The 26,037-nt window shown below is 34.6% G+C and overlaps 3 protein-coding genes and 1 long non-coding RNA gene across 4 annotated transcripts; 3 read left to right on the top strand and 1 right to left on the bottom strand.

Annotated features, from left to right (window-relative positions):
* The first annotated feature begins 359 nt into the window (after nt 1–359).
* LOC110776950 (exocyst complex component SEC15A) lies at nt 360–3,767 on the top strand. The gene is made up of 2 exons (XM_021981520.2): nt 360–571; nt 1,188–3,767. The coding sequence occupies exon 2, from the start codon at nt 1,206–1,208 to the stop codon at nt 3,579–3,581; it is 2,376 nt and encodes a 791-aa protein (XP_021837212.2). The 5' UTR covers nt 360–571; nt 1,188–1,205; the 3' UTR covers nt 3,582–3,767.
* A 1,312-nt stretch (nt 3,768–5,079) lies between these two features.
* LOC130466323 (uncharacterized) lies at nt 5,080–7,879 on the top strand. Its single transcript, XR_008926441.1, has 2 exons — nt 5,080–5,243; nt 7,625–7,879. It is a non-coding gene; the product is annotated as an uncharacterized lncRNA (long non-coding RNA).
* Nucleotides 7,880–14,344: 6,465 nt separating this feature from the next.
* Nucleotides 14,345–17,775, top strand: LOC110776951 (protein NRT1/ PTR FAMILY 3.1). Its single transcript, XM_021981521.2, has 4 exons — nt 14,345–14,511; nt 15,223–15,440; nt 15,519–16,078; nt 16,606–17,775. The coding sequence occupies exons 1-4, from the start codon at nt 14,406–14,408 to the stop codon at nt 17,534–17,536; spliced, it is 1,815 nt and encodes a 604-aa protein (XP_021837213.1). The 5' UTR covers nt 14,345–14,405; the 3' UTR covers nt 17,537–17,775.
* On the bottom strand, nt 17,576–25,206 carry LOC110776952 (uncharacterized). The gene is made up of 4 exons (XM_021981522.2): nt 25,157–25,206; nt 19,617–19,708; nt 18,628–18,770; nt 17,576–18,132 (listed from the first exon to the last, which is right to left on the bottom strand). Exons 3-4 carry the CDS (start codon nt 18,749–18,751, stop codon nt 17,753–17,755), a joined length of 504 nt encoding a protein of 167 aa, XP_021837214.1. The 5' UTR covers nt 18,752–18,770; nt 19,617–19,708; nt 25,157–25,206; the 3' UTR covers nt 17,576–17,752.
* Between the last annotated feature and the right edge of the window lie 831 nt (nt 25,207–26,037).

The following is a 26,037-nucleotide window of genomic DNA, read 5'->3' as shown; positions in this document are numbered from 1 at the left end:
GTCAAATTAGATCATAAGACACTTAAAGGAGACTCTTTTCAGGTGCCTACAACTTGATTCCCTTGATGTTCCCTCCTCTTTATAGTATCACCATGTCAAATAATACATGTCACCTAAGAACACAACCGATAAATAATATTTTTATTTTCCTACGTGTATAATATTAAGGTAAAGATGGTTATCTGAAAAGATTAACATTCGAAATGATGTTAATCTCCAACAATGCTAAATTAGGAGTATCACTATTTTTTAAATTTCTTTCTTTTGACGGAGAATTTTAATTATTTTTTACTTTTTATTGATAACAATTAACAACAACAATCTTTTAAAATGAAAATAATAATAATTCCATAAAATGGGGAAAAAACAAGGGGCAAATTAATTTATTTTCCACTAATTTTAGCAAATTCCCAATTTCCACTTTCCCTGTCCCCACAAAGCTCCTCCTCCACTTCCACTGACAACAACCACCTCTCTCCCCGCCCCCTGCTCAGCCTCTTCCTCCAACCATCCTCCGCTGCACGGCGTTTCTTCTCCCGCCGTTAGCTCCGTCGTGATCCTGCCGTTAGAGGTGCTTATTCTTTTCCATTTCTTTTCTTATTCCCTCTTCAATTATTTGTAACTTTTTCCCTTTAATCATCGAGAGTTTTAGGTCATATCAATTTGAAAATTTAGGGTTTTTGATTGAGTGAAATTTTCAATTAATTAATGTAAATGTAGTAAATTTTGGGTGCTTCTGAGGAAGAAGAAAGAAGATTGCTGTGTGCCAAATTACCCCCTTTTATCAATCTTATTATATACGTATTTTCTATTCGCTACGCATTAATCTGCATCATCAAGAAAAGTTCCTAGTATTTCTTTATTATTTGGGATGTGTATTTTGTAATTGGTGCGGAATAATTTAATTTGATCTCACAAGCAGGACTTAGTTCTGTACCATTATTGTAACTTTGATTTATTGAAGTTTGCATTGAGTAGATTCGAAGTTGTTGAATAATTTTCTATAAAAATATAATTGAATCGAAGAATGTTTTTTCATGCCACATGATTAAATAGATTAGGTAGGTATTATATTGTATTGTATTAGGGTGAATACCTAAATTGGTCGAAATGTGAAGTTGATAGATTAAAACCTTTGAAAAATTACCCCTATATCTCTGAACGTGCCGTTTTTAATGATGAAACAGGTTCCATGTTTTAAAACCATGAATGCTAAAACAAAAAGGAGAACTGTAGTAGAAAATGGTGATACCGGGACTGGTGAGGACTTGGTCCTTGCTACATTGATAGGGAATGGGGAGGATTTGAGTCCTCTTGTCCGGCATGCCTTTGAAACGGGGCGTCCTGAGCCACTTCTTCAGCAGCTGAGGCATGTGTCGAAGAAAAAGGAAGCGGAGATTGAAGAGTTATGCAGACTTCACTATGAGGAATTCATTATTGCTGTAGATGAGCTTCGTGGAGTGCTTGTTGATGCCGAGGAGCTGAAAGCTGAGCTCCAAACTGATAACTTTAAATTGCAAGAGGTTGGGACTTCTCTCTTGTCTAAACTTGATGAGCTTCTGGATTCATATTCAATAAAGAAGAATATAAGTGAAGCAATTAAGATGTCTAAGATGTGCTTTCAATTATTGGAGCTTTGTTCAAAGTGTAATTCCCATGTGTCTGAGGGAAAATTTTATCCTGCACTGAAGACTATCGATTTGATTGAGAAGGATTACCTGAAAAATATTCCTGTCAGAAAGCTGGGAGTGGTAGTGGAACACAAAATTCCAGCCATAAAGTTGCATATTGAGAAAAAAGTTTGCAGTGAAGTTAATGAATGGCTAGTTCATATCAGGACCTTGGCCAAGGATATTGGACAGACAGCAATAGCTCACACTTCATCAGTGCGTCAGAAAGATGAAGAAACAAAGGCTCGGCAGAGAGAAATTGAAGAAAATAATCGTTCGCAGCTACCTGAGTTTGCATACAGTTTAGATGTTGAAGAGGTAGATGAGGATTTGAGTTTGAAAATTGATCTTACTCCTATTTACAGGGCATATCATATCCACAAATGCCTTGCTGTCGGGGAACGGTTTCGGGAATACTACTATAATAATCGGTTGGCGCAACTCAATTCAGACTTGCAGATCTTTTCATCGCAGCCATTTCTTGAATCTCATCAAACCTTTTTGGGCCAGGTTGCTGGCTATTTTATAGTGGAAGACCGTGTTCTCAGGACTGCGGGAGGTTTACTGGAAGAAAGTCAGGTTGAGACAATGTGGGAAACTGCTGTTTCTAAGATCATTTCTGTGGTTGGGGGGCAATTTTCCCAGATGAATAATGCAGCACATTTCCTTCTTATCAAAGATTATATGACACTTTTTGGTACGACATTGAGACATCATGGATATGAAGTGAATTCCCTCCTTGAGACTATTAATGGCACCAAAGATAAGTATAGCAAGCTTCTTATGGAAGAGTGCCGCAAACAGCTTTCTGATATAGTTGCTAATGATAGCTTTGATCAAATGTTGTTGAAAAAAGAATCTGACTACCAGGCAAATGTACTCTCTTTTCAACTGCAGACATCAGACATTATGCCCGCCTTCCCATATGTTGCACCTTTCTCTTCCATGGTACCAGAAGCTTGCCGTGTTGTCAGATCATTCATAAAGGACTTTGTAGATTACTTATCTTCTGGTGGGGATGCCAATCTTTATGATGCTGTGAGGAAGTGCCTTGATACTTTATTGATCGACGTACTTAATGAAGTCATACTTGATAAAATTAATGACACCTCCATTGGCGTATCAAAAGCAATGCAGATTGCTGCAAATGTGGCTTTCCTTGAAAAAGCCTGTGATTTTTTCGTGAAAACTGCATCACATCTTTGTGGAGTTCCCACACGTTCAGTTGACCATCCTCAATCTACTCTAACAGCTAAGGTGGTTCTAAAAACATCAAGAGATGCTGCATATATGGCTCTGCTGAGTTTGGTTAACACACAGCTGGATGAGTTTATGTCACTCCCTGAAAATATCAATTGGATACCAGATGATGTACCTGAAAATGGACATGAGTACATGAATGAGGTGATGATTTATCTTGATACTCTCTTGTCAACTGCCCAGCAAATTCTACCAACGGATGCCTTATACAAGGTTGGAAGTGGCGCTCTTGAGCATATTTCCAATTCTATCACAAGTGCATTTCTTAGTGATAGTGTCAAAAGGTTCAATGCTAATGCGGTTGAGGCCATTAACAATGATCTGGAGATTTTAGAGCACTTTGCTGATCAGCGGTTTGAAAGCACTGGTTTGAGTGAAGATTACAAGGATGGTCATTTTAGATATTACCTGATAGAAGTTCGCCAATTGATAAACCTTCTAAGGAGCAATACAGCAGAAAGCTTCATGAACCCTGTTATCCGGCAGAAGAATTACCATACCTTGGAAATTAAGAAGATTGCTGTTATCTGTGACAAGTTCAAGGACTCCGCGGATAGTCTGTTTGGAAGTCTTTCAAATCGGAATGCAAAAACTAGTGCTCGGAAAAAATCTATGGATATTTTGAAAAGAAGAATGCGGGACTTCAGCTAGGTCAGCTGGCAGCTGGCAGCCTCTTATTATGTGAGCCAGAAAGAATTTGTGATTTTTCTTTAGTTACGCAACTAGATTTACCCCTTATGTAGCTCGGTTATATATTACCCTTTTCGCTGCGGTATCCTCTATGTTCTCTGTTCAATTTCATTTCTATTAACAAATTAATTGACCGATTTCTCATAATTTGGATGGTGAAGGATAAGAGGTTCACTGAACTCATCTCCCCCTATTATTAATGTATGAGTCTATGACAATGACAACTGAGTCAGACTGTAGAGCCAAATGATTTTATGGCAACAATGAAGAAAGCAAAAAAAGAAAAAAAAAGGAAATGAATATGTTAAGTAGTTTGCCACTTTGTGCCTTTTGATGAGTTTGAAGAAACTCACCAGTAAATGTTTTTGTCTGGATCACATGCATATCATGGAAAATTTGGCCATGTGTACATAATTTTAAAACATAAGAAACATATTAGGTCTTATGTAGAGCTTTCGCTTGTATTGTTTAAAGAAAAAAGCAAAATGGTTTCTGGATATGGTAGTAAGCTGTGCAACTTATATTGGCTTTGGTTTAGTGTTATCTTTTTTTTACTTCTGCTACGACCGTATGACTCAATGGATAATTTCCATAATTATTGAAATTGTTCAAATTTTGTTTGTTGCTAGCGCTAACTGAGGATTTATTCAACCAATGGTACTTGTAATGCTGTACTTTTGTAAAGTTCTATTATCTGTGTTCGCAGAATTATTAGATCTCTATTGGTACACTATTAAGTTCATTAGTTCAATGATTCAATCACCTCAATGCTGCAGGATCACATGAATATTTCTGAACCTGATGTTTGGCCTGCTTCTCAGTTTTATGGAATTCCTATTGTAGTGGGCAATTTTCTGAGAACTTGCATTGCTTGTCCCTAATCAAATTAGTAATATCATGAACTTGTTGATAAACCGAACGATTTTTTGTTTCAAAAGATTCACCCTTAGGTTTCTGAACTCTTGCTTCAGCTCAAACCTGACTTGAACTTTTCTCAGCAAGGGAATATCATGTTAATAATATTATTTGGAGAAGCTTCTTATTTGAGGACTTTGTTATCAATCAATTCTAGTCTTATGCAAGTTGATGTGAAGTTTAGCTTACAAGCTTGCTAGATATTTCTCTGTATATGTGCTACATGAATCCATGATATCTGTCAGGATTTATTTCCTAGAATCAATGAGGTGCTCATAGTGTCGGATTTGGGTCAACTTCCTGAACTTGCCCTTTCGAGATGGAGTTTTTATGAGTGACAAAGGTGATGTCTCAGCAAGCTTAACAATGCGTTTGTATTCTCCTTGTTCTTTGCATCAGAGTTCTTGATTTTGCGTTATATTATCTCACATTGGTATCGTGTGAATGTTCTCTAGGGTTACAGCGATCGTTCTTACCTTCCTCTACTCTTCAGTGTCTCATTTTAGCAGGTTCTGAGCTATTTTTTAATGGTAAATATGTATTGGTTCGGGATCCATTTGGTGGCTTGTTAAGGGAAGTATCTGATGAACTTACGCCTGTTTTGTTTTGATACTTTCAGACTTTTGAAAAGAGTCTTGGAGCCCACTTACTGGATGTGTGTCAATCTATTTCAACTGATTGGTGCTAGTTCCAGCTACTTAACCAAAGGTGAGATACATGTTTTTTCTGTCTGATAGAAATTTACATCTAGCTTTGCTACCTTTTTGCCTGCTTGAAAATATAGTGAATAACAGAGAATAGAAAAAAATATCCTGGTTCATCCCAAAATGTGGTTTATGCACCCGGGTGCACTATGCTCATTGTGCACCTTGTTTTTAAATGAACATATAGTTCAAATTTAAACAACATATCGTTTATACGCAAAGAACATATAGTAAATGAACATATACTTCAAATCTAAAAAAAATATAATAAAATGTTCCACGTTGTACGCGTACATTGAAATCATTCTCCATGTTCATTAGGTATTAAATGAATGTTCATCGGGGTGCACAATGAGCATTGTGCACCCGGGTGTATAATCCAAATTGCGGGTTCCTCCTGCAAAAGCAATAATGGTGTTTATGATAGTATTTTGGAAATTGATCGTGTAGTATAAAGTTTAAGTTATTGCCTTGTGGTCTGAACATGCAGTGACAACAACTGAACAACCTATCTGAACTCATTCTGAAGTAAGCGGAGTTTAATCACAATATTACATATCAAACGTGTAGTATTCTAATCTTGTTATTTTATGACCTTAACTTCAAGTCAGTCTCATTTTTGTGGTTCAGTACTAACCCAAGTGTCCTGTGCAAAACCTTAAAGTTCAAATTTCCTAAAATGGTTTCAGATCTAGCAATGCACACTTGTACAGAATTCAGAAATGTCCTCAGCTTTGTTATCCTGTGCTATATTTGGAAATCCCAGAATTAGGTGGCTTATATGAATGATAAAGAGATTACGAGGGTTCCACTTGACTGGAAATTTTCTGACAAAGTACTTCAATATTCATCTTGTAGTGGCGTCACTGTAAGATCATCCTCACTGGTAATGAAGCGGGTAATGGTATGGACTATGGAGGCCCTCATTAGCTTCAATTTTAATGACACATAAATTGCAGCACACCAACATATGTCATGCATGGGCCGGTTTGTGACACACACCCACACACCTTCTTTTATCTTAGAATTTGCCTGTAAATTAAGATGTACTTTGAACTTCCCAGGAGACCGAGATATAGTCAGATAGCTAGTTAGTCTTCTACGACTTCCTCTCCCTTTACCCATCATAGTGATTTATGAACTCTTAGTCTTATGAACTCTTAGTCTTATGAACTCTTAGTTATTTTGGGATTTTCGTGTATGGCATGAAATTCTTACGGATACAAATATACAGTACAATTTTGTTTTTGGGAATTTTGGTTTCTGCATTCGGTTTTCAGAGTTTGGTAGTAAATAACAACATCATTTCCACAGCACATCTGCTTTCATGCTTTCAATCTTATGCTAGAATTAGATTACTGTCGCGCCCATGGTTGTGATAATGGTTACAGAGAACTGTAGCATTATAACTACTTCCAATATTGTATAGTACCAGTTAAGATAAAAAGGCCTCTTTGACACCGTGACATAACTGTAATGGCAATAGACTGTGGTGTATGTGCCTCCTCAGATAACGCCGCGTCTTTGTATAGCCTTTTTGATGTTGAAATCTGTCATATAATGGTATCCAGTTTTTTGGTTACTTGCCTAGAGAGCTTGTGGCAGAGATGTTCAACGGGCCAATCCAAGTGGGTTCAGTTAGTTCACAAGGCAGGGCTGCTGGGAGAAAGGGTTGGTACAGTTCACAGGCTCGTCCTGGGCCTTAGCAGCGGCGTTTGCATCGTCATTTTTTCAGGAATAATCACTTCAATGGCTGGGCTAGCGTTTGGGCCTCTAGTGAGTTGGTTTGTGCCATGCTGATTTTCCAGAAACTTGGCCCATTACCCACCTACTAGCTGGATTGGTCAGATCTGACTTCTGAGCATTGACTGGGAACCGACCCATGTATCCATTACCAGGTAGAAGATATAGGTGTGTGCCTTAAGTGTGCATTTGGAATAATCTAATGGGTTGGTTTGTGCCATGCTGATATTTTTCAGAAACTAGGGCCATTACCCACCTACTAGCTGGATCGGTCAGATCCGAGCATTGACTGGGACCCGGACCATGTTTTCGTTACCACGTAGAGGAGATGTGTGTGTGATGACTGAAGGAAAGCTGGGAAATAACTTGCTTTGCTTATCAGGTTGCGCTACATTACAGAAGATATTCCATTGACAGAACTACAGATGTTACATTAGTTTCTGTTAAATTTTATCCTTCAACTTATGTTAGATTGGAAATACAACTATTAGACACAAGTAAATTTCTTAGGTGTCAGACTTGGCCGTTTTATGAACAATCTTCGTGATTTTGGTAATACTAATGTCATAATGTATCAAGTTGAAATGAAGAATCGGAATAACATATGTCGTACGTGTTTCATTATTTCGTGTGTGAATGCAGGTTGAACTGATGAGACGACATGAAATCATGCTGTGGACAGACCAAAATGAAAGGAGGAGTTATCGTTTGGAATTGGTGGTAATCCTGAATTAAGATATAATTGAGTCATGGACCACTGACAAGCTCTCTCCTTTCCTTTATTAAAGTAAGATCTCTAAGGCACAACATTCACCAAACACATCAGTATTTGCATTTGTCTTTAATTTCAATATTTACGTAAGTGGCTACGTCATTTTAAGGCAACCATGTTCTTGAGGTGTGACTGTGTCAAATATTTCTGCATCTTTCCTCTGTTGTCTTGTGAATTGAAACTTACTGTCACTTGAGATTGTTAAAAACATTCAGAAACTACTGATTGATAGGGGTGTCCACTAACTGCTCGGATTGTGGACCGCGTTGGGACCATTTGAGTGGACCGTATTAGGACTGATTGAACTTTTTCCAAACCGGTTTAGACCAATATTGTATCGGGTGTGGTCACGTGTCCAAACCGGTTTATAGAATACTTGGCTGGTCTAATAAGTTTGGTTAATGTTTTCTGACAGTCCGAACCTAATGGACGAACACTTCTTGATTTTTATTCAGCAATTCACAATGTGAGCAAAGTTACTATGTGCACAACCTTATGTTATCGGGTATAAAGCCGAGACTTACAGGGTAACAGAGAAGATGTTGCGAAAAACCGAAAAACTAAAGTCGACAAGATTGATAAACCAGAATGTGAACAAGGGAATATTGTGAAATTGTATGGCTTGGTTAAGTTTGAGGTTTGTTTGTATTGTTCTGCGATTTGTCTGATTGCATTAAGCGTGTATTTCGAATAATCATAGGCCACATACGGACATATGGTTCAACTTAGAGGTGTCAAAATGGTTACTCGAGTCGGGTCCGGGTCTGGTCATCTCGGGTCTCGGGTCATGATCTAGTCGGGTCGTGTCGGGTCATTTTATTGTCAGGTGCAGGTCGGGTTCGGTCAGGTTGAAAATTTGTCGGGTCATGTCGGGTTATTTTTCGTTTCGGTATAGGTCGGGTTCGGTTCGGGTTCGGGTCGGGTTTTTTTCTAATCAGGTACAATTACGGGTCCGGGTCTTGACGAGTCGGATCAAGTTCGAATCGGATAAGTACCGGTCGGTTAAAAGTCAGGTCGGGTTCACTATCGTGCACGAGTTAAGACCGGGTCTGGTAGCTATCAGGTTTAGTCAAGTTTTAACCTTAAAATTAACTTTTATAACTTTGGTTAAATTTGGTTTAACGCTTTTCACTTGTTCTAGATTAGGTAATTATAAAAAATAATATTAACTTGATTTAAGTTATTATTTAGTTAGGTCAATGACAAATCGGGTTGTCAACAGGTCGCGTAAATTCAGGTAACGGGTTGTCACGAATTGAGTCAATAACAGGTTTCATCGGCTTATAATCGCCTTCGGGTTGACATCGGGTCGGGTGTTGAATCGGGTTCGGGTCATTATTCGGTCGGGTAAGCTTACTCAGGTTTGTTATCGGTTATATTTCGGTCGGGTGTCAGGTTCGGGTCCGGGTCATGCGTTAACGGGTCGAAATCGGTCGTCGGTTTTAACGGGTTGGATACGGTCGGGTTACGGGTTTCCTATTTTAACAAAATTTCGGGTCTCGGGTGAGGTCCGGGTCTTTAAAAATACAGGTCGGTTCAGGTCGATTTTTCAGGTCGGGTCAATTTTTGACAGCTCTACTTCAACTGTACTGTCGTAGGCATGTGTGATTGAGAAATGCACCACATATTCCTGTTTGTTGGATATTGCGTTGGATCTCTTCCTTCACGCAAATATTTCACTTTTCATCCTCTATCCAATTCCGTGACTCATTATCTCTGTTGATAGTATGTCAAATTTAGGAAGAGATGAGAGTACTAGGGCGGTTAAATCGGGTTATCGGATCGGTTTTCGATCGGTTATAAATGGTCGTTTCATGTCAAAATCAGATAATGTTGAGTCAATGGTTTTATTTGGGTTGAATTGGATCGGTTCAAGTAAATTTGGATTCAGATGAAGTCAGGTCATATATTGGTTCGGATTCCAGTCTGTTACAATTTGGATAATTTCTATTCGGGGAAATATCAGTTTCAGTTTGAGCTGGTTCGGGTTTAAAATGGTTTTGTATCAGTTTGATATGGTTCAGGTTGAGTTTGATTTGGGTGTATGTCGGATTGAGGTACAATTGTGGTCGGTTTACTGCGAGCATGAGAAATGTTCGAATCGGATAGGTCTTGGTTTTGGGTCAAGTTTAGATCGGTAAGTTTAGGTTTGGGTCAACCTAAGATAAGACATACCTCGGATTTAGGATCAATTACGGATTGAGTTTGTGGTTCGAGTTTAGTTCGGATTAGACTTGTATTTTTGTATTCTATGGATCAAGTGACTCTAGAGTTGAGGATCAAACATATCTCTTTATTATTTCAAAGGAAAAATTGACATAAATAATCCCACCTTTCACTCATCTTCTCAAAATAATCCCAACTTTGGATTATTTTAAAATAATCCAAACTTTAGGGGTTACCTTCTGAAAATAATCCAAACTATCAATTTGTCTATGTAGAATAGACCCAAAATGGAATAGTAATGACAAGAAAAAAAGATTTCGGATTATTTTGAGAAGGTAACCCCTAAAGTTTAGATTATTCTAAAATAATACAAAGTTGAGATGATTTTTAAAAGATGTGTGAAAGTTGGGATTATTTATGTCAATTTTTCCTATTTCAAAAGCTTCTTGCCAAATAAAGCTTTTTAGGCTTCTATTACTTTGTCTACAAATTATTTAATTAAAAAATAACTTCATAGTAACTTTTCGTATATCGAATTGAATTTAAATTGTAGTTTAATTTGGTTTACTTGAGTCAGCTTAAAAACGAGTAAATTGAGCAGGGTTCAGGTTAAGCCGAGTCCGTTTTATCTTGGGTGATTTTAGGTTATCGGGTCAATTTATCGGATGCAAACCGGGTTTTGGGTCACCCCGGGTTGCTAGCGGTTCAGGTTCGGATATTGAATTAATGGTTTAAATCGGACTTGGTTTTGACATCGCATCGATTTATATTGGTTTTACCCCGATTTTTCGGATATATTTAGTTCGGATGTCTATTGGTTTAAGTCGATTTCTCGGGTCGGGTTAACGTTTGACAACCCTAGGTGAGACACAAGACGCCACCTATTCAATCTATTTAGGAATTGTATGCAACCCGCCCTCTTATTTGTAATTTATGGCAATTAGTTCAATTCTATCTGTAGTAAATATTATGGAGTACGCAGTTGACAAAGAATGAGGGCTTGTATACAATAGATTATAGGTTCAAATTTTTCTTCCCTTATTTGTTATGTTTTTTTTTTTTGGCTAATTCGGATAAAAATCTATTAAATGAATGAACATTGCCTATTAAAGTTTAAGTCAAGTTGTAATAATAAAGTGGCTAATTCTCAAATTTCAGAAAGAAAGTTTGGAGTCTGGACAATATATTCCTGCTACCTAGTTCTTGTTTTGTCCCTAAATTGATTCTAACATTAAATTCGTCTAAAAGGAGTACTGACAATAAAATCCAATTGACAATTTAAAATTAACAAACATTTATGCTTAAACATTAACAGCCCTCCATATAGCACAAGGTTTTTGCATAATCCACCTTTGTTAAAAATAGATGTAAATGAATATTCCATCAAACTTGGGCAATTATAGTGCAAATGGTGTTAAAAATATACAAAAGGTCTTGCGCGCACAAGGTGTACAATAAATTTATTGTACACCAAGATAACTTTAACCATTTTTTTTTATAACTTTAACCTAGTTTTGATTAACTTTTATATTAGTAAAAAAAATTGATAGATAAATATTTTAAAGGGTTAAATGATTAATTTTATACATTATTACTGATTTTGAAGAAATAAGTTATACTAAAATGAAAAAATTTATCACTTAAAAATAGATAACTTTTACATATGTAAGTTTAACTTTTAAGCATTATGACTTAACTTTTATTTCGGTGTATAATATTTATTGTACACCCATTGTAAATAAAAATTTGTGAAAAATATATACCCGTACTTTCTCCCGCTTTCATCCTCCCTTCACAATTTCTTCTCTTTGACTATTCGTCCGCCCAATCATAAAAGATTTTTCATACGATCTTATCACATTATTCATAACTTACATATGCAAATGAATATCAAATTTCAACATTGGTGGATCTGTAACTGTGAAACGAGGATGTGATATAATATACTCAAAAGAATAAGAACAATATAGAGTCATAATCAATTCTTGTAAAAAGGAGACAATAAATACTACTTCCTCCATTCTTTTTTAAATGACACAATTGTACTTTTGGCACTATTCATATAATATACTTTGACCATCAATTGTGATTTATACTTAACAAAAAATATAGTCATGTGAGGTCTTGTTATAATCGTTTCATCCTATAGTTTTATAATATCAAACTTTTGTAATTTTTAACCATTGATAATAAAAGGTATTAATGGTTGAAATATTGCATTGGCAAACGTGACAAAAAAATTGTGTCATTTAATAAAAAATGGAGGAAGTATTATAAAATTCTACGAGTAATAGGGCGATATGTTCTTTAAACATACGTGTTTAACTCAATCTCTTAAAATTAATAATCACCTTCGCTTAAAATCTTTAAATGGGACAATCATATTTATGAGCTAATTCTAAATGCATTTCACACCCCCACGTATTTCATACACTAGCTAGATGATGAAGATTGAATCCTCAAACGACTTAAGGAATGAGGTGAAGTGAGGTGTTCATGATGAATTTGAGTTCTTACAACGTTTGACACTTGTCATTCTATAATTGGATGCACAATCATGCTTAAAATGATTCAAAGATAGTAACGAGCACTATTCAGGCAAAATGGGCGATGAGAATACTCCCAAATTAAGTCGGTTATCCCCACTTTTAGTTGCTTGTGAAAATACAAATTTGCCTAATAAAAAAGAACACAAATTTGCCAAACTCCAATTATTCAAATTGTCTACCTATTTTCTTACAATAATAGTCCGATCGACATGAGTGACAGATTTTATACGAATTTAGTGGCGGAGCCAATGTTATCCGCCAGTGTACAGTAAAGTGGGATCACCGATACTAATTGAGATTAAAAAATCCTTAACTTTAGCTATTTTCATTAATTTCTATTGAAAGTACTTGTTTTTGTTTAATTTTTCATTAATTAAAAGCTAATATTCCGCTACCTATCATTTCTGGATTTGTTATTCTACGAAGTATGTGATTAGCCTGTTTGAATGTCTTGTTGATCCTCGGGATTAACTACTTTTCTAAAAGGAGTTGAACCAAATAGATAAAAGTTCCGGCATTTTGAATGTTAAGGAAAGTAATTTCCCCTTTTCAATCAATACACGTTGTTAATTACGGAATGATGTAAAATTAGTTGAAATTGTGTTTTTCTTTATAATAACATTTCCTATGGAAAATCATTTTTCAGTAGAATCATTTTCCGCGAAACCAAAAACAAAGCCTTAAACTTTTTACATTCCCCATAATTAACAACATAAAATGATGAGAAAATCACTTTTCCATAAAAATAATTTTTGCCAAACCAAACACTCCTTGCATCACAAACTAATACTCCACTAACATATAAAGAGCTGGACCATTAACGTACATATTTGCTGCCTCACCAAAAATCAAGGCGTCGTTTTCCCTTTGCAATGTTCTGAAGAATCTTCTGCTTTTTATCCGCATTATACATCCGAAAACATTACTGTTGAGCTTATTCAGGCTAAGTTTGGTGTAAAAAAAGCTCCCAAAATTGAATTTTGGCACCAAATTTAGAAGCTGGAAAGATAAACAAGTAGGATATATTATTATACTAGAAAAATTGTTTGACTGGCCAGTTTGTGTAAAGATAGTCTCAATGTCCATGATTGAGCTAAATGATAGGTCTCGTCTATATTAAAATATCTATTAAAAGGTGCTTCTAAACGAGCTTATGTGTTATATGGCACTCACCCTCCTTTGCTAGATCGATCTCATTCAATAGCTCCTCGTATATTTACGAAGTTACAAATACAGAGTACTTCTTTATAACTTTCCCTAGTCTCCGCAAATGTATTATTAACAAAGTAACGTTCAATCAGCAAAAGTTAGATGTGGCCTAATGTTTAGGGACGACATAGGTACGGTACAAATGTAAAATGTTGCAAGCCTATGTTTCCAAAGATAATTTATCGAGAGAATGTTTTCGAATATAGCATAGGCATTTGTTATCATCACCTTATTCTTATTGTTTAGTAGATCATATCAGACCAGAAAAATCATACAAAATCAAACCAGTAAAAGCAAAAAAACCACTTACATAAACAATTAACCCAAACTAAATCAACTCATAAACTAGATAAATCATACTAGACATATGCTATGTTCTCGAAGATAATGAATTTGAGAATACGTGAAACATCCAAGGGTTACAACTTACGACAATGTGACAATTAGTCGATTAGTACATTTAAGAGGGGGTGTAGCCGTGTAGGTAGTCGGTAAAGGCTGAAGTATTTAAGACTGAATTATTAATACTCAAAAAAATAGAATTATCCATGACAATAATGGTGGGTCTCACCACATTAATTCTCAATCTCCTTCACAGTTCACACCATGCACGTTCAGTGATCCTATTCCTACTATCCTAGCTTTAGGGGCTGTTTATAAATAGATTTCATTCAACTTATTCTAACACTCACAATTCTCCATTTAAAATCCACAAAAAATAATTAAAATGGATTTGGAGAAGATATCAGATTCACATTATGTGGAACAAACCATGGAAGAAAGTCCTAAGAAGAAGCAGCGTGGTGGGATTAGAACATTGCCTTTCATTCTCGGTGAGTTACATTTGCTCAGCTCTTTTCTAGTCCCGGATTTTATTGTCACGTTAGCAGTGACTATTTTATTAATTCCGAGGAGAAAATGATTAGCCAATGAATATTTTGCTAACTAAGCGAAACATTTCCAAATAACACATGTGAGGGTCCTAATTGTTAAAATATGAGAGAGTTGATCACTTAATAAGCCATATGATTTTAAGGGTGAAACCTTATTTGATCTTGTTAAGTGAACTCTCTCTAACAAAATCCGGCCAGATATGACATCATATTTGGATTTCATGGCAAGTATGCACATATCTGACCGGATTTTGTTGTCACCTTAGTAGTTATCAGTATAATTCTTTATTTGGTTCTTAGTTTTATGCTTAGATTTGATGTGTTTTTATCTTAATTTAAGTTAACTTATTATTCTACCCAAATTTTAATCCTTAATTTCACATTATCGCGAAATTATTCTCACCAAACACATCTAATAATGCAATCACATACTCAAACTTGGGATATATCTTGACAATTTTGACTAGCTAGTTAATGCGACAACAATGTCCTGGGCTAATTTCATCAACATTATGACATTAAAATTTGTACAGAAGATTTCAATTAGTTTTGTCATCCCAATATTTTATTAGGAAGTGGTACTAGTAGTAACATTTATGAAGAAATGGCAAGATTTAATAATTAATAAGATGGGTTGAATTATTTATGCAGCAAATGAAGTATGCGACAGATTTGCTGGAGTTGGATTTCATGCAAATATGATAACATACCTGACTCAACAGCTAAACATGCCGCTTGTACAAGCCTCCAACACACTCACCAATTTCGGTGGCACTGCTAGTTTCACACCTCTTATTGGTGCTTTAATAGCCGATTCTTTTGCTGGCCAATTCTGGACTATTACAATCGGTTCTATCTTCTATCAATTGGTATATTCTCCGTTCCATAAAGTTGGTTTCCATTTTCATATTACGCAATCATCTGAACTCTGTATTTAATTATTGCAGGGGATGCTGAGCATTACAATGTCAGCCATACTTCCAAAACTCCGCCCACAACCATGCCCAACACAAATAAACTGCCAAGAAGCATCATCACAACAACTTTGGGTCTTATACTTATCTCTCCTCCTAACATCAATCGGGACAGGTGGTATTCGGCCTTGCGTAGTGACATTCGCGGCCAACCAATTTGACATGACTAAATCAGGTGTTGCAGGACGCAAATGGAACTATTTCAACTGTTATTACTTCTGTATGGGAGTTGCAACACTAACTGCATTTACTGTAATAGTCTATATTCAAGACAATGTGGGTTGGGGTTGGGGCCTTGGAATACCAACTGGGGCTATGACTATTTCAGTAATAGCCTTTGTGATTGGTTATCCGCTTTATATCAAACTTAAGCCAGCAGGGAGTCCTTTGGTTAGAATGGTTCAAGTTGTTGTTGCTGCTTGGAAGAAGAGGAATTCTCCTTTGCCTTCCGACCTTTGTACATTGTACCAAAACAAGGAGCTTGATGCTCCTATCTCTACTGATGGAAGACTTCTGCATACTGAACAATTCAAGTAAGTTTTCAACATTGATTATATACATCAAAATTAAGTACCATTACATTACCTAAACCTGTCAAACGGGTCCGTCGAGTTATAAAAAATATTATTTACAAATCGTTGTTCAAAGCCCAGGACTTTTCGGTCCGGGTTTACCCAACCGCATTATTTTGGGTAATAAATATACAAAATATGCGCACAAATTAACAATTTTTTATTTAGTCAAATTCAAGCATTAAGTGACATATAATTCTAATCAAAAATCATATTGAACCCAACAATAGTAACAACAACGAGCCTATTATGCTTAAAGTTCCTCGTTATCTCATTTATTACTATAAATACAACGATTTTTAATCAGACGGGTAAAAAACGAGTTCTGGCGGGTTTTGACCCATAATTTTCGGGTTGGGTCGGGTCGGTTTTTGACCGGTCTAGTTTTACCCCAAAGATAGCATCAGCTATGGCAGTTGTACGTCCCTGATAATAAAAAAAACAAAAAAAAAAAAACTAATAGCTTGGTCATGATATTGTATCTGTAGGTGGTTTGACAAAGCAGCAATACTAACAGAAGGAGAAGCAAAAGATTCAAAACCACCAAGCTTATGGAGTTTATCAACAGTCCACCGAGTAGAGGAACTTAAATCTATAATTCGGGTATTACCAATATGGGCAGCAGGAATTCTACTTGTAACTGCATCATCTCATCAAGGAAGCTTTGTACTCACACAAGCTCGAACAATGGACCGTCATCTTTCCTCTACATTTCAAATACCTCCAGCCACTCTTGCAATCTTCGGCATTGTAACCATGCTCATTGGACTCGTCATCTACGACCGTGTTTTCGTCCCCTATATACGCAAATTCACTGGGAATCCATTAGGGTTAACATGTTTACAACGAATGGGAATTGGATACGTGATCAACATACTCGCAACTATTGTAGCTTCTCTAGTTGAGAAGAAGAGGAAATCAGTTGCTACTCAATATCACCTTTTGGATAGCCCTACAGCTACTATCCCTATTAGTGTGTTTTGGTTAGTCCCACAATTTTGCATTCATGGTTTGGCTGAAGTTTTCACGAGTGTTGGACATCTTGAGTTTTTATATGATCAAGCGCCTGAAAGTATGAGGAGTACTGCTATTGCACTCTATTGTTTAACAACGTCAATTGGGAATTATTTAGGGACTTTGGTGGTTACATTGGTTCATAATTATACAGGTAAACAACATAATTGGCTTCCTGATAGGAACATTAACCAAGGAAGGCTGGAGTATTACTATTTGCTGGTTTCTGGTATACAAGTATTAAATCTCATTTATTACGTCATGTGTGCATCATTATACACCTATAAGCCTTTGGAGCAGGTTAAAGAATCTGATGAGCAACAGGAGCAAGTTTATACACATTCTCCACCTTCGAAAGTTTTAGTTCAAAAGGATGGGGAACTTCAACTCTCAAAAGGGCAATAGATTTCGATATAGCAGGGTATAGTTGATACTAGTGTAATGTAATAGAAACTGTTTGTTTAGTCACCTGCATATAACTAGTTAGTATAGCTTCATAACAATCAAATTTGTATTTTCATCATAAATGCATCTTCAACCCTACAAACACTCCTAGTTAGCCAGAAAATATCATGGAATTAAGGGTTTTCTGAATTTAAAGCAGGTATTGATTGCAATGTTTCAGCAATCGAAACCAGAATATACACCGCTGTCCCTTAACGTCCTCTTTTCTTCTTCAACATAGTTCTTTCCTCTACTAGTCTGTCCGAGGTCTCTCTTTCTTTTTTCCTTCTGAGCAAAGGACTTCTTCTCTTTTGAAGTTATAGCAGTTGCGAGTTCTTCACCATCTGCTAAAGCAGCTCTTGTTTTCTGTCGCTCTTTGTATGATTCCTCGCTCTCCTCCTGATCTTTGTTCCTATCCCTGCCGGTAGACCACGACCAGTCTCGATTTGGATCCTCCTTCGGTGGTGGCACTTTCAGGACTGATAGGCCTCCTTTATACCCATGGCGTCTCAAAGCTTCAAAATCAATTCCACCACTTTTTCGTTTAGCAGATTTTACTGCATATATAGAGCAAAACTGAAATAAATGATTTTGCAAAACCGGGAGAATTGCTTATCAACTTCAGAAACAGGGCTGTCAACTATTCTACATCATATGAGTTGTACAGGATTAGCACAATCCCTCAATTTCCGCCTGACCCTAATGCCATTACATTCTAAAGTTTTCTAGGCAAAATCTCCATCTAGTACCATGGTATTCGAGTATGTATTCCAGATTTCAGCAAAAACCATCTAATGTAATGAGTTTGAATTTCAGACTTCAAAGTTTGGCAACGAACTTAACGAACTCAAGGAATTTATTATTTTCTCCTGAATAGTTCAACAGATTCAGTGTGTTTTTTATCCTAAACCACAGGGATTCGTCGACTTTATAGTGTGACTATGTTTTGTCGAAGAAGCTATCCATATAAGAAGAAACATCTTTCTGACATTTTAAAGCAAAACAAATTCACAGAGGTAGACAAAATAAAATTGAAAACAAAACTAAAATACCTTCGGATGGTTTTCGTGATGACTTTGACTTTTCGGGTCCATCTTCAGCTTCTGATTCAGTATCACTTGATGATGAGTCATCATCCGATGAATCATCTTCTTTGTCATTCCACGGTCTCTTCATGGTTGTGATATTCTGAAGTCTGAACCAAGAGAATCAATAAAAAGCAATAATTAGAACATAACCATACAAATCAACACTTCATTTCATTCAACATTAAAAAAAACTCAGCAACTACTCAACTAGTTGGATGGGAAAGCAGAAGAACATAAAACCAAAGAAAAATGAAGTCCTTTTGGCAACTTTACAAGGTTTCACTCAATGATTCAATCACTCTACATTCCCAGTTATTAGCACAATCCTCATTCAACCAAACCTTCAATTAACATAGCACGAAAACACGACAACCCTCATATACATACCACAACACAAAAACCAGACATCCCTCAAATAACACAGAAAGTTAGACAACCCTGAATTAGCAAATCGCGAATGCCTGACATTCCCTCAGTAAGCACAGCACGAACATCCAACGTTTTCACATTCAGTTCGTTTCAGACACACTATTCTCCTTCTACACTCACCAGCCATCCTACACATCTAATTGTTCCACAACAAAAACTAATATCATCTCTCACGTTTTTTCTTAAACAAATTATCAAAATTGACACTCAGCTTATTCTCTCTCCTCTAAAAACTTCAAATTTCCAACTTCTGTAGTTTCAACTCATCCAAATTCTAAACAGAAACCGCAAAGCTTTAAATTATCTCAAAGGAAAAAATCTATAGATAATTCTAACTATTCATCAGAGTTCTACACATCCCAAATTAATGAAACCCCATCAAACTACAAACAAAATCTTGCCAAAAAACCTTCTGATTCGCAAAATAATCGAATAAAACTATTCAGTTTTAATAGTAACAAATAACAATGAACATCAAATTAAGGAAATAATCATGTATAATTTACTAGGAAATTGAAGATTACCTCGACGAAAGAGAGGAAATGACGATATTCGATGAGATTAGGGTTTCGATTTTCTGGGTTTCAACAAATCGGTCAATCGGATGAATGGTAAGGGAAAAGGCTAGGGATACACTTGGTGTGCAAAGGTATCTTGCACACCACCAATTACACAATGCCATCTCACAAATCCCACTAAAAAAAGAGAGGGAAAAGCTTTCTGAAAAATATTTTTTGGGCGGCAAATATTTTCAGCCATTTGCGTCATTCTGTTCTTTGAGCGGGATTTAATTGCGCCAAAATACCCATTTTTCATATTTGCGCCAAACACCTCTTCACCTCAAATTTTCATCTTTCCCACTAATAATAAGAGAACTGCAAAGAGCCATTTTTCTGGTTTATATTGCTAAAGCAACTGCAAAGTATGTGATTCATTTTTCCCACCCTCTGAATTTCTATTTCTCATTCTATTTTCTGCCATTTTCAAATGCATTAACTATCTAAATGAGTTATAATTTTTTTCGAGGCATATAAAAGTCTGCCATTAAAAGAACTTCCATGGATTTAGTGAGGTGCATATAACCTGTTTGATGAAATTACTAAGAGATTTTCAATCATATTTATTATAGTGTTTCAGTTGAGATGTACTGGAAATGATGAATTGAAAGTGACAAAAGCTGGACCTATTGCAATGGCTGGAAAAAATAGTTAATATTGCAATGGATGTAACTATTATTCGTCTTCTACAAATCTGGAGATGATGAATTGGAAGTGACAATGTTGAACCTTTTGTATAGCAATAAACCTGTTTGATTAAGTTATGATTTTGATTCTAGAAATTGTATAGACGATACTCCTAAATATGTTTTGGTTGTAGAATTTGTATAAAAAATACTCATTAAAATAAATAAAAAATGAATAGGGAAAAAATATATTATTTTTCAACAACCACATAGGTTCAAACACGGGTTTAGCTAGTGTAAGGGTAATCAAGTAACCAATTTAACGGGGGGTATCAGCACATCATAGTGGGCTACCTAAAATTTTATACAAGATACGATAGCTAATGAAGTTCATAAACAGTATGTATTCCGATTTCAGTATACATGTAACGATCCCACAAATTAAAACACGATCTCTTCAAATGCAACATTTATTAACAAGATATTTCACAATTAAAACACTCCGTCAAAAAATAAACTCGTGTTTGTTGAACTTATTCATCAAAAAATAAAAATAAAAATAAAACAAATTTATCTGAATTACCCTTTGTGCATCAGGAATCAACTTGGGTTCATAATTCGACGTGGTGAAGACTCTCGTGATGAAATTAATTCATTTGTCAAGTGAAAGCTTTCACGACTTAATTCATTCGTGATGAAGTTATTTTCTTATTTTATTGTATTATACGAAGAGGTGATTTGTTAATTGATACCATCAGAATTTAAAAAATATATATATATATGATTAAAAGAACTAAAATCATACTCCCTCCATATAGATAAAAATGTTTTGTATTGCAAATGTTAATGTGCTGATACCCCTTTGTCATCATGGACTTATGGTCATTGCTTTACCGCTTGAACTTCAATATATTTGCGATCAACATGCCTTCCAATCCTGGCTCTAGCAAAAACAATGTTTTTAAAAGATGACATCTTTTTATGGGATCATTGATTTTTATAAGTCGTATAAATTGGTATTGCAATTGTAGACGTGCTGATACCCCTTGTCATAGTGGTGGTAACTTCAACGCTTTTGCCTAACATTCACCCGTGTTCGAATCTTAACAATAGGTTAGGATTTTATTTTTTAAAAATCCCACGTTTCTTTCAATTGATAAACCAAAATCATTATGAATTTTATTTGTTGTGTTCAAAAGTAATTATAGTTGATCCTTTAAAAACAAAACATATTCTATGTACTATAAACCCTTCTCTGAAACTAAATCATGTTATATGTAAAAAGTTGATTGTTTTGATCATTTACACAAAAGAGATTATATGTAAAACAAACCCCTCCTAAAATTAACACCATGTTAATTGTATTTGTTGTGTTCAAAACTAAATATTTTGTGGTCCTATTAAAAAAAATAGATTTACGTAAAATATACCACTCCCAAAAATTCGGAAAACTTTGATCAAAATAAATAATTGTTTAGAAATCATCTCAATCTAAATCCTATATAAAAAAATAAAAAATAATAAAAATTATGTTACAAATGTTAACAAATCATTTATGGGATCATTTTAATAAACTATAAATCATAGTTATAGAATTAAGAATATATTTTGGGTAACTCGTTACTTTTATGGAAATGATTAGATTTAGTGTAAAAATCGTCAATGTATAATTATAAGTATCATTGAACTATATATAGTATCATTATGAATAATATGAGTTATTTTTAACCGCCTATACTTCGTGATATGTGTAGCCGTAAAGTTTGTTTATGGGGACTAACACAAAATTTATTATCCCCATTGTTTATCAACATTGGTTGTAACAATTAATTAATATGAATATTACATTTAAAAAAAATATAAGTCATGATCTTAAGAAAACCCAAAATGATAGTAAAGAATAATATTGAATAATACGCGAAAAATATCCATACGACAATAATTTGTGTCAAGTTATATATATATATATTTTATTTATGATAACCTAATTTTATAATGGTACACAAACAAATAAATAATTATTTAGAAATCATCTCTATTTTTTTTAAGTTATATACTCCGTATATTTTATTTACATTAACCTAATTGTATAACGTTACACAAATATTATAATTTGAATGAAAAATAAATAATTGTTTAGAAATAATTTCATTCTAAGTCCTATATATAAAAAAAAATAAAAAAATAAAAATTATGTTGCAAATATTAACAAATCAATTATGGGATCATTTTAATAAAAAAAAATCATATTTACAGAATTGGAATGTTATTTGGGTAACTCATTACTTTTATGGAAATTATTAAATTTAGTGTAAAAATCGTCAACATATAATTATAAGTATCATTTAACTATATATAGTATGAGTTATTTTTTCACGCCTATATTTCATGTTATGTGCAGCCGTAAAGTTTTTTTATGGGGACTAACACAACATTTATTATCCATATTGTTTATCAACATTGGTTATAACAAACAATTAATATAAATAATAAATTTAAAAAAAATATATATAAGTCATGATCTTAAGAAAACCCAAATTGATAGTAAAAAATAATATTTAATAATACGCGAAAATGTTCGTATGACAATAATTTGTATCAAGTTATATATATTTTATTTATGTTAACCTAATTTTATAACGGTACACACATATTTAAATAATTGTTTAGAAATCACCTCGATTTGTTTTAAGCGATATATATATTTTATTTATGCTAACCTGATTGTATAACGGTACACAAATGTTATAATTGAATGAAAAATCAATAATTGTTGTGAAATCATCTGAATCTATATAGATAAAAATTAAAATGTCATCAGATTATAATAGGGTTTAGGGATCATTTTAGTGAGTGATAAAGACTCGTTGCTTGCGACCATGATTATTTACAAGGAAATAACATATTATTTGAATTTGTCACAGATCATTTACGAGATCATTTTAGTGATAAAGAAATCAGAGAACTGAGCTAATTTTGTTCTACTCCGTACAATTTTTTGGTAACTTGTTACTTTTATCGGGAGTACGCGAATATTTAATGTCTCTATTATCAAAGAGGTATATTGGAAATATAACATTGGATTTATATTTACTCTAGAAAATTATTTTAAAAACTTTACTCTTAGGATCGGAAGTTCAATAAATAGTTCCTTGTACATAATTTTTGTTTATCATACTCGGCGTGTAGTCCAATGAATAGTTCTTTGATTTTCTCTAAGATAAAATGATCCCGTATAACTATCTATTCAGATTAAATAAAATGTTGTGTTATGCATTTACAAGGATTCGAACACAGGGCCTCTATAAGATAATGTATTGCGGTGACCAATATGGCAAGGGGGTATCAGCACATCTACAACAATATCATAAATATATTTATTGTATTTATTTTAATAAGTTATTTCAGTTTCTCTTTTGATTTTCTCTAAGATAAAATGATCCTGTATAATTATCTATTCAGATTAAAAAAAATATTGTGTTACGCAGTTGCAAGGATTCGAACACGGGTGCAGGGTACATAATCAAGGTGCGTCTTGGTGACCATCTTGGCAAGGGGTATCAGCACCTGAATATTTACAATACAAAGCATACAACAAGAATGATTATAGATTTTATGATAAGATTTCAATTACATCCTACTGTGTTAGATGGCAATAAAATGATCCTCTAAATACATTATATATTTTATTGAGCATAAACAAAGGAAATCTGATTCTGCGTTTCCAAGATTAATCTGAACTTCAATTGCAATTATAGATTTTATGTTGCAGTATAAATTGTTAATTTATTAAATCTGATTTTATTTAATCAGGGATTTGTTGCAAATTCATAAATTTGGGACATTCCAATTCCAATTGCAAATTCGTTAATTTGGGATTTATCAATTGCAAGTAACCACCATGAATCCGCCCAAAAAATAGCACCACCACAATTTTCTATTGTCTGTGGAGGAGGAAAATGAAGGTGGCGATCATCGAAGAGAGAAATTTGTTTTTGGGCATCGGCGCGATGAAATTCTGGGGATGGAATTTAGTTAATGAACCCTAAAGCCGCCGCTAAAAGTCACGGTTCACCCGCCGCTAAAAACTCAAGTAAAATAGATGTGTAACTCCTAACATTTTCATAAACATCTACCCAGTAAGTTGTTTACTTCTTGTTATAATACAAAATTATGACCCACCACCAAGATTAGAAAAGATAGATAGAACAAATGAATGTGTTATAATATTATCTACGATTATAAATGATCATTTCACCTTTACATAAATCATATGTAGAATTCTCAAACTCGGTAAAATTAGATGTCTTATAATATTATCTACGATTATAAAATGTGCTATAATATTATCTACGATTATAAAGGATCATTTCACCTTTACATAAATCATATGTAGAATTCTCAAACTCGGTAAAATTAGATTAAAAGATTTATGTTTGCAATGACTTACGTGCTGATACCCCTTGCTACAATGGTCACTACTAAGCTGTTACAACATCTACTCTATCTGCGCAAACCCGTGTTCGATTCTTCTCAAGAGGATAAATAACCAATTTTTTTTAATTGCGGATCAAAACTATTTTACGGGATCATTTTAGTCATGAAAAGATCAAAATATTAGATGAATTTTTGGTTACTCGTTTCCTTTATGGGGAATGCACTCATTGCATTTATGGGGAATTAAAGATAATTAATTGCTGATTGTTGAGAACTTAAAACAAATTTGAAATTCAAAATTAAAATTTCAAAACACATTTCAAATTTCAGTTTGAAATTTTCAAAATAGAGGAATCTTTTAAAATTGAGGTGGCATATTATAAGTGGTGGTGTGCAAGATGCTCTTGCACACCTTGTGTACTTCTATCATCATCCAATGGTAAGCAAATCGATTGCATCAGCTGATTGTATTACTTCATACGTCGTCGTTCTGTGATAACTTAGTATTCCTGTAGACCTGTAGTCATTTACTCCAACATGTTACAAACTTACAACTTACAAGATGCGAGTCATGCGACGATGCGTGGGTACGTTAGAGTTGGTTACTCGAGTTGGATCGGGGTCAGGTTATTTTGGGTCTCGGGTCATGATCTGGTCGGGTCATGTCAGGTCATTTTATTTCCGGATACAGGTCGGATTCAGGTCGGGGTCGGTCAAGTTGATTATTTGTCGAGTCATCTCGGATTTTTTTATTTATTTCGGTATATGTCGGTTTCGGGTCGGGTTCAAGTCGGATCTTTTCTAGTCGGGTACAATTTCGGGTTCGGGTTTGAGGTAGACTTGTAGCAGTGAATTTCGGGTTGGGGTTAAGTTCAGATCGGATAATTATCGGGTCGGGTTTAATATCGGGCACGGGTTAAAATCGGGTGATAACTATTAGATCTAGTCAAGTTTAAAACTAATAATTAACTTTTATAAATTTGGTTAAATTTGGTCTAACGCTTTTGTAATACCCCGAATTTTTAGCAATTTCTGAAAATTACAAACAATTTCTGAATTTTTGCCAAATATTGTGAAAATAATAAAAAAGAAAAAAAAGAAAAAGAGAGAATCCATTTTTTCTTGCTTTATTTCCTTGCTCTCCACGTATAAACCAGGAAGTCAATACTTCCTTCCTTCCCACAATTCAGTCCAAATGCAGATGCTTGGACCCCAAGCACACTCCCTTGTTCATCACACTTCTCATATATAAATTCAGAAATTAAGATGGAATTTCAACAACAAACCAAATACAATTTCAATTTCAATCTCACTCTTTGATTTTC

The sequence above is a fragment of the Spinacia oleracea genome, chromosome 1 (assembly GCF_020520425.1).
Source record: "Spinacia oleracea cultivar Varoflay chromosome 1, BTI_SOV_V1, whole genome shotgun sequence".
Classification (NCBI taxonomy): Eukaryota; Viridiplantae; Streptophyta; class Magnoliopsida; order Caryophyllales; family Amaranthaceae; genus Spinacia; species Spinacia oleracea.
Note: the sequence above shows the minus strand (reverse complement) of the source record. Positions and strands in the feature narration are given on the sequence as shown.

Excerpts from the sequence above, each read along its gene's own strand:
- LOC110776951 (XM_021981521.2), top strand. The coding sequence starts at position 14,406 with ATGGATTTGGAGAAGATATCAGATTCACATTATGTGGAACAAACCATG. Across the intron at positions 14,512-15,222 it reads AACATTGCCTTTCATTCTCG|CAAATGAAGTATGCGACAGA; the intron begins GTGAGTTACATT and ends TTATTTATGCAG. Across the intron at positions 15,441-15,518 it reads GTTCTATCTTCTATCAATTG|GGGATGCTGAGCATTACAAT; the intron begins GTATATTCTCCG and ends TAATTATTGCAG.
- LOC110776950 (XM_021981520.2), top strand. The coding sequence starts at position 1,206 with ATGAATGCTAAAACAAAAAGGAGAACTGTAGTAGAAAATGGTGATACC.
- LOC110776952 (XM_021981522.2), bottom strand. The coding sequence starts at position 18,751 with ATGAAGAGACCGTGGAATGACAAAGAAGATGATTCATCGGATGATGAC. Across the intron at positions 18,133-18,627 it reads ATCACGAAAACCATCCGAAG|TAAAATCTGCTAAACGAAAA; the intron begins GTATTTTAGTTT and ends CTATATATGCAG.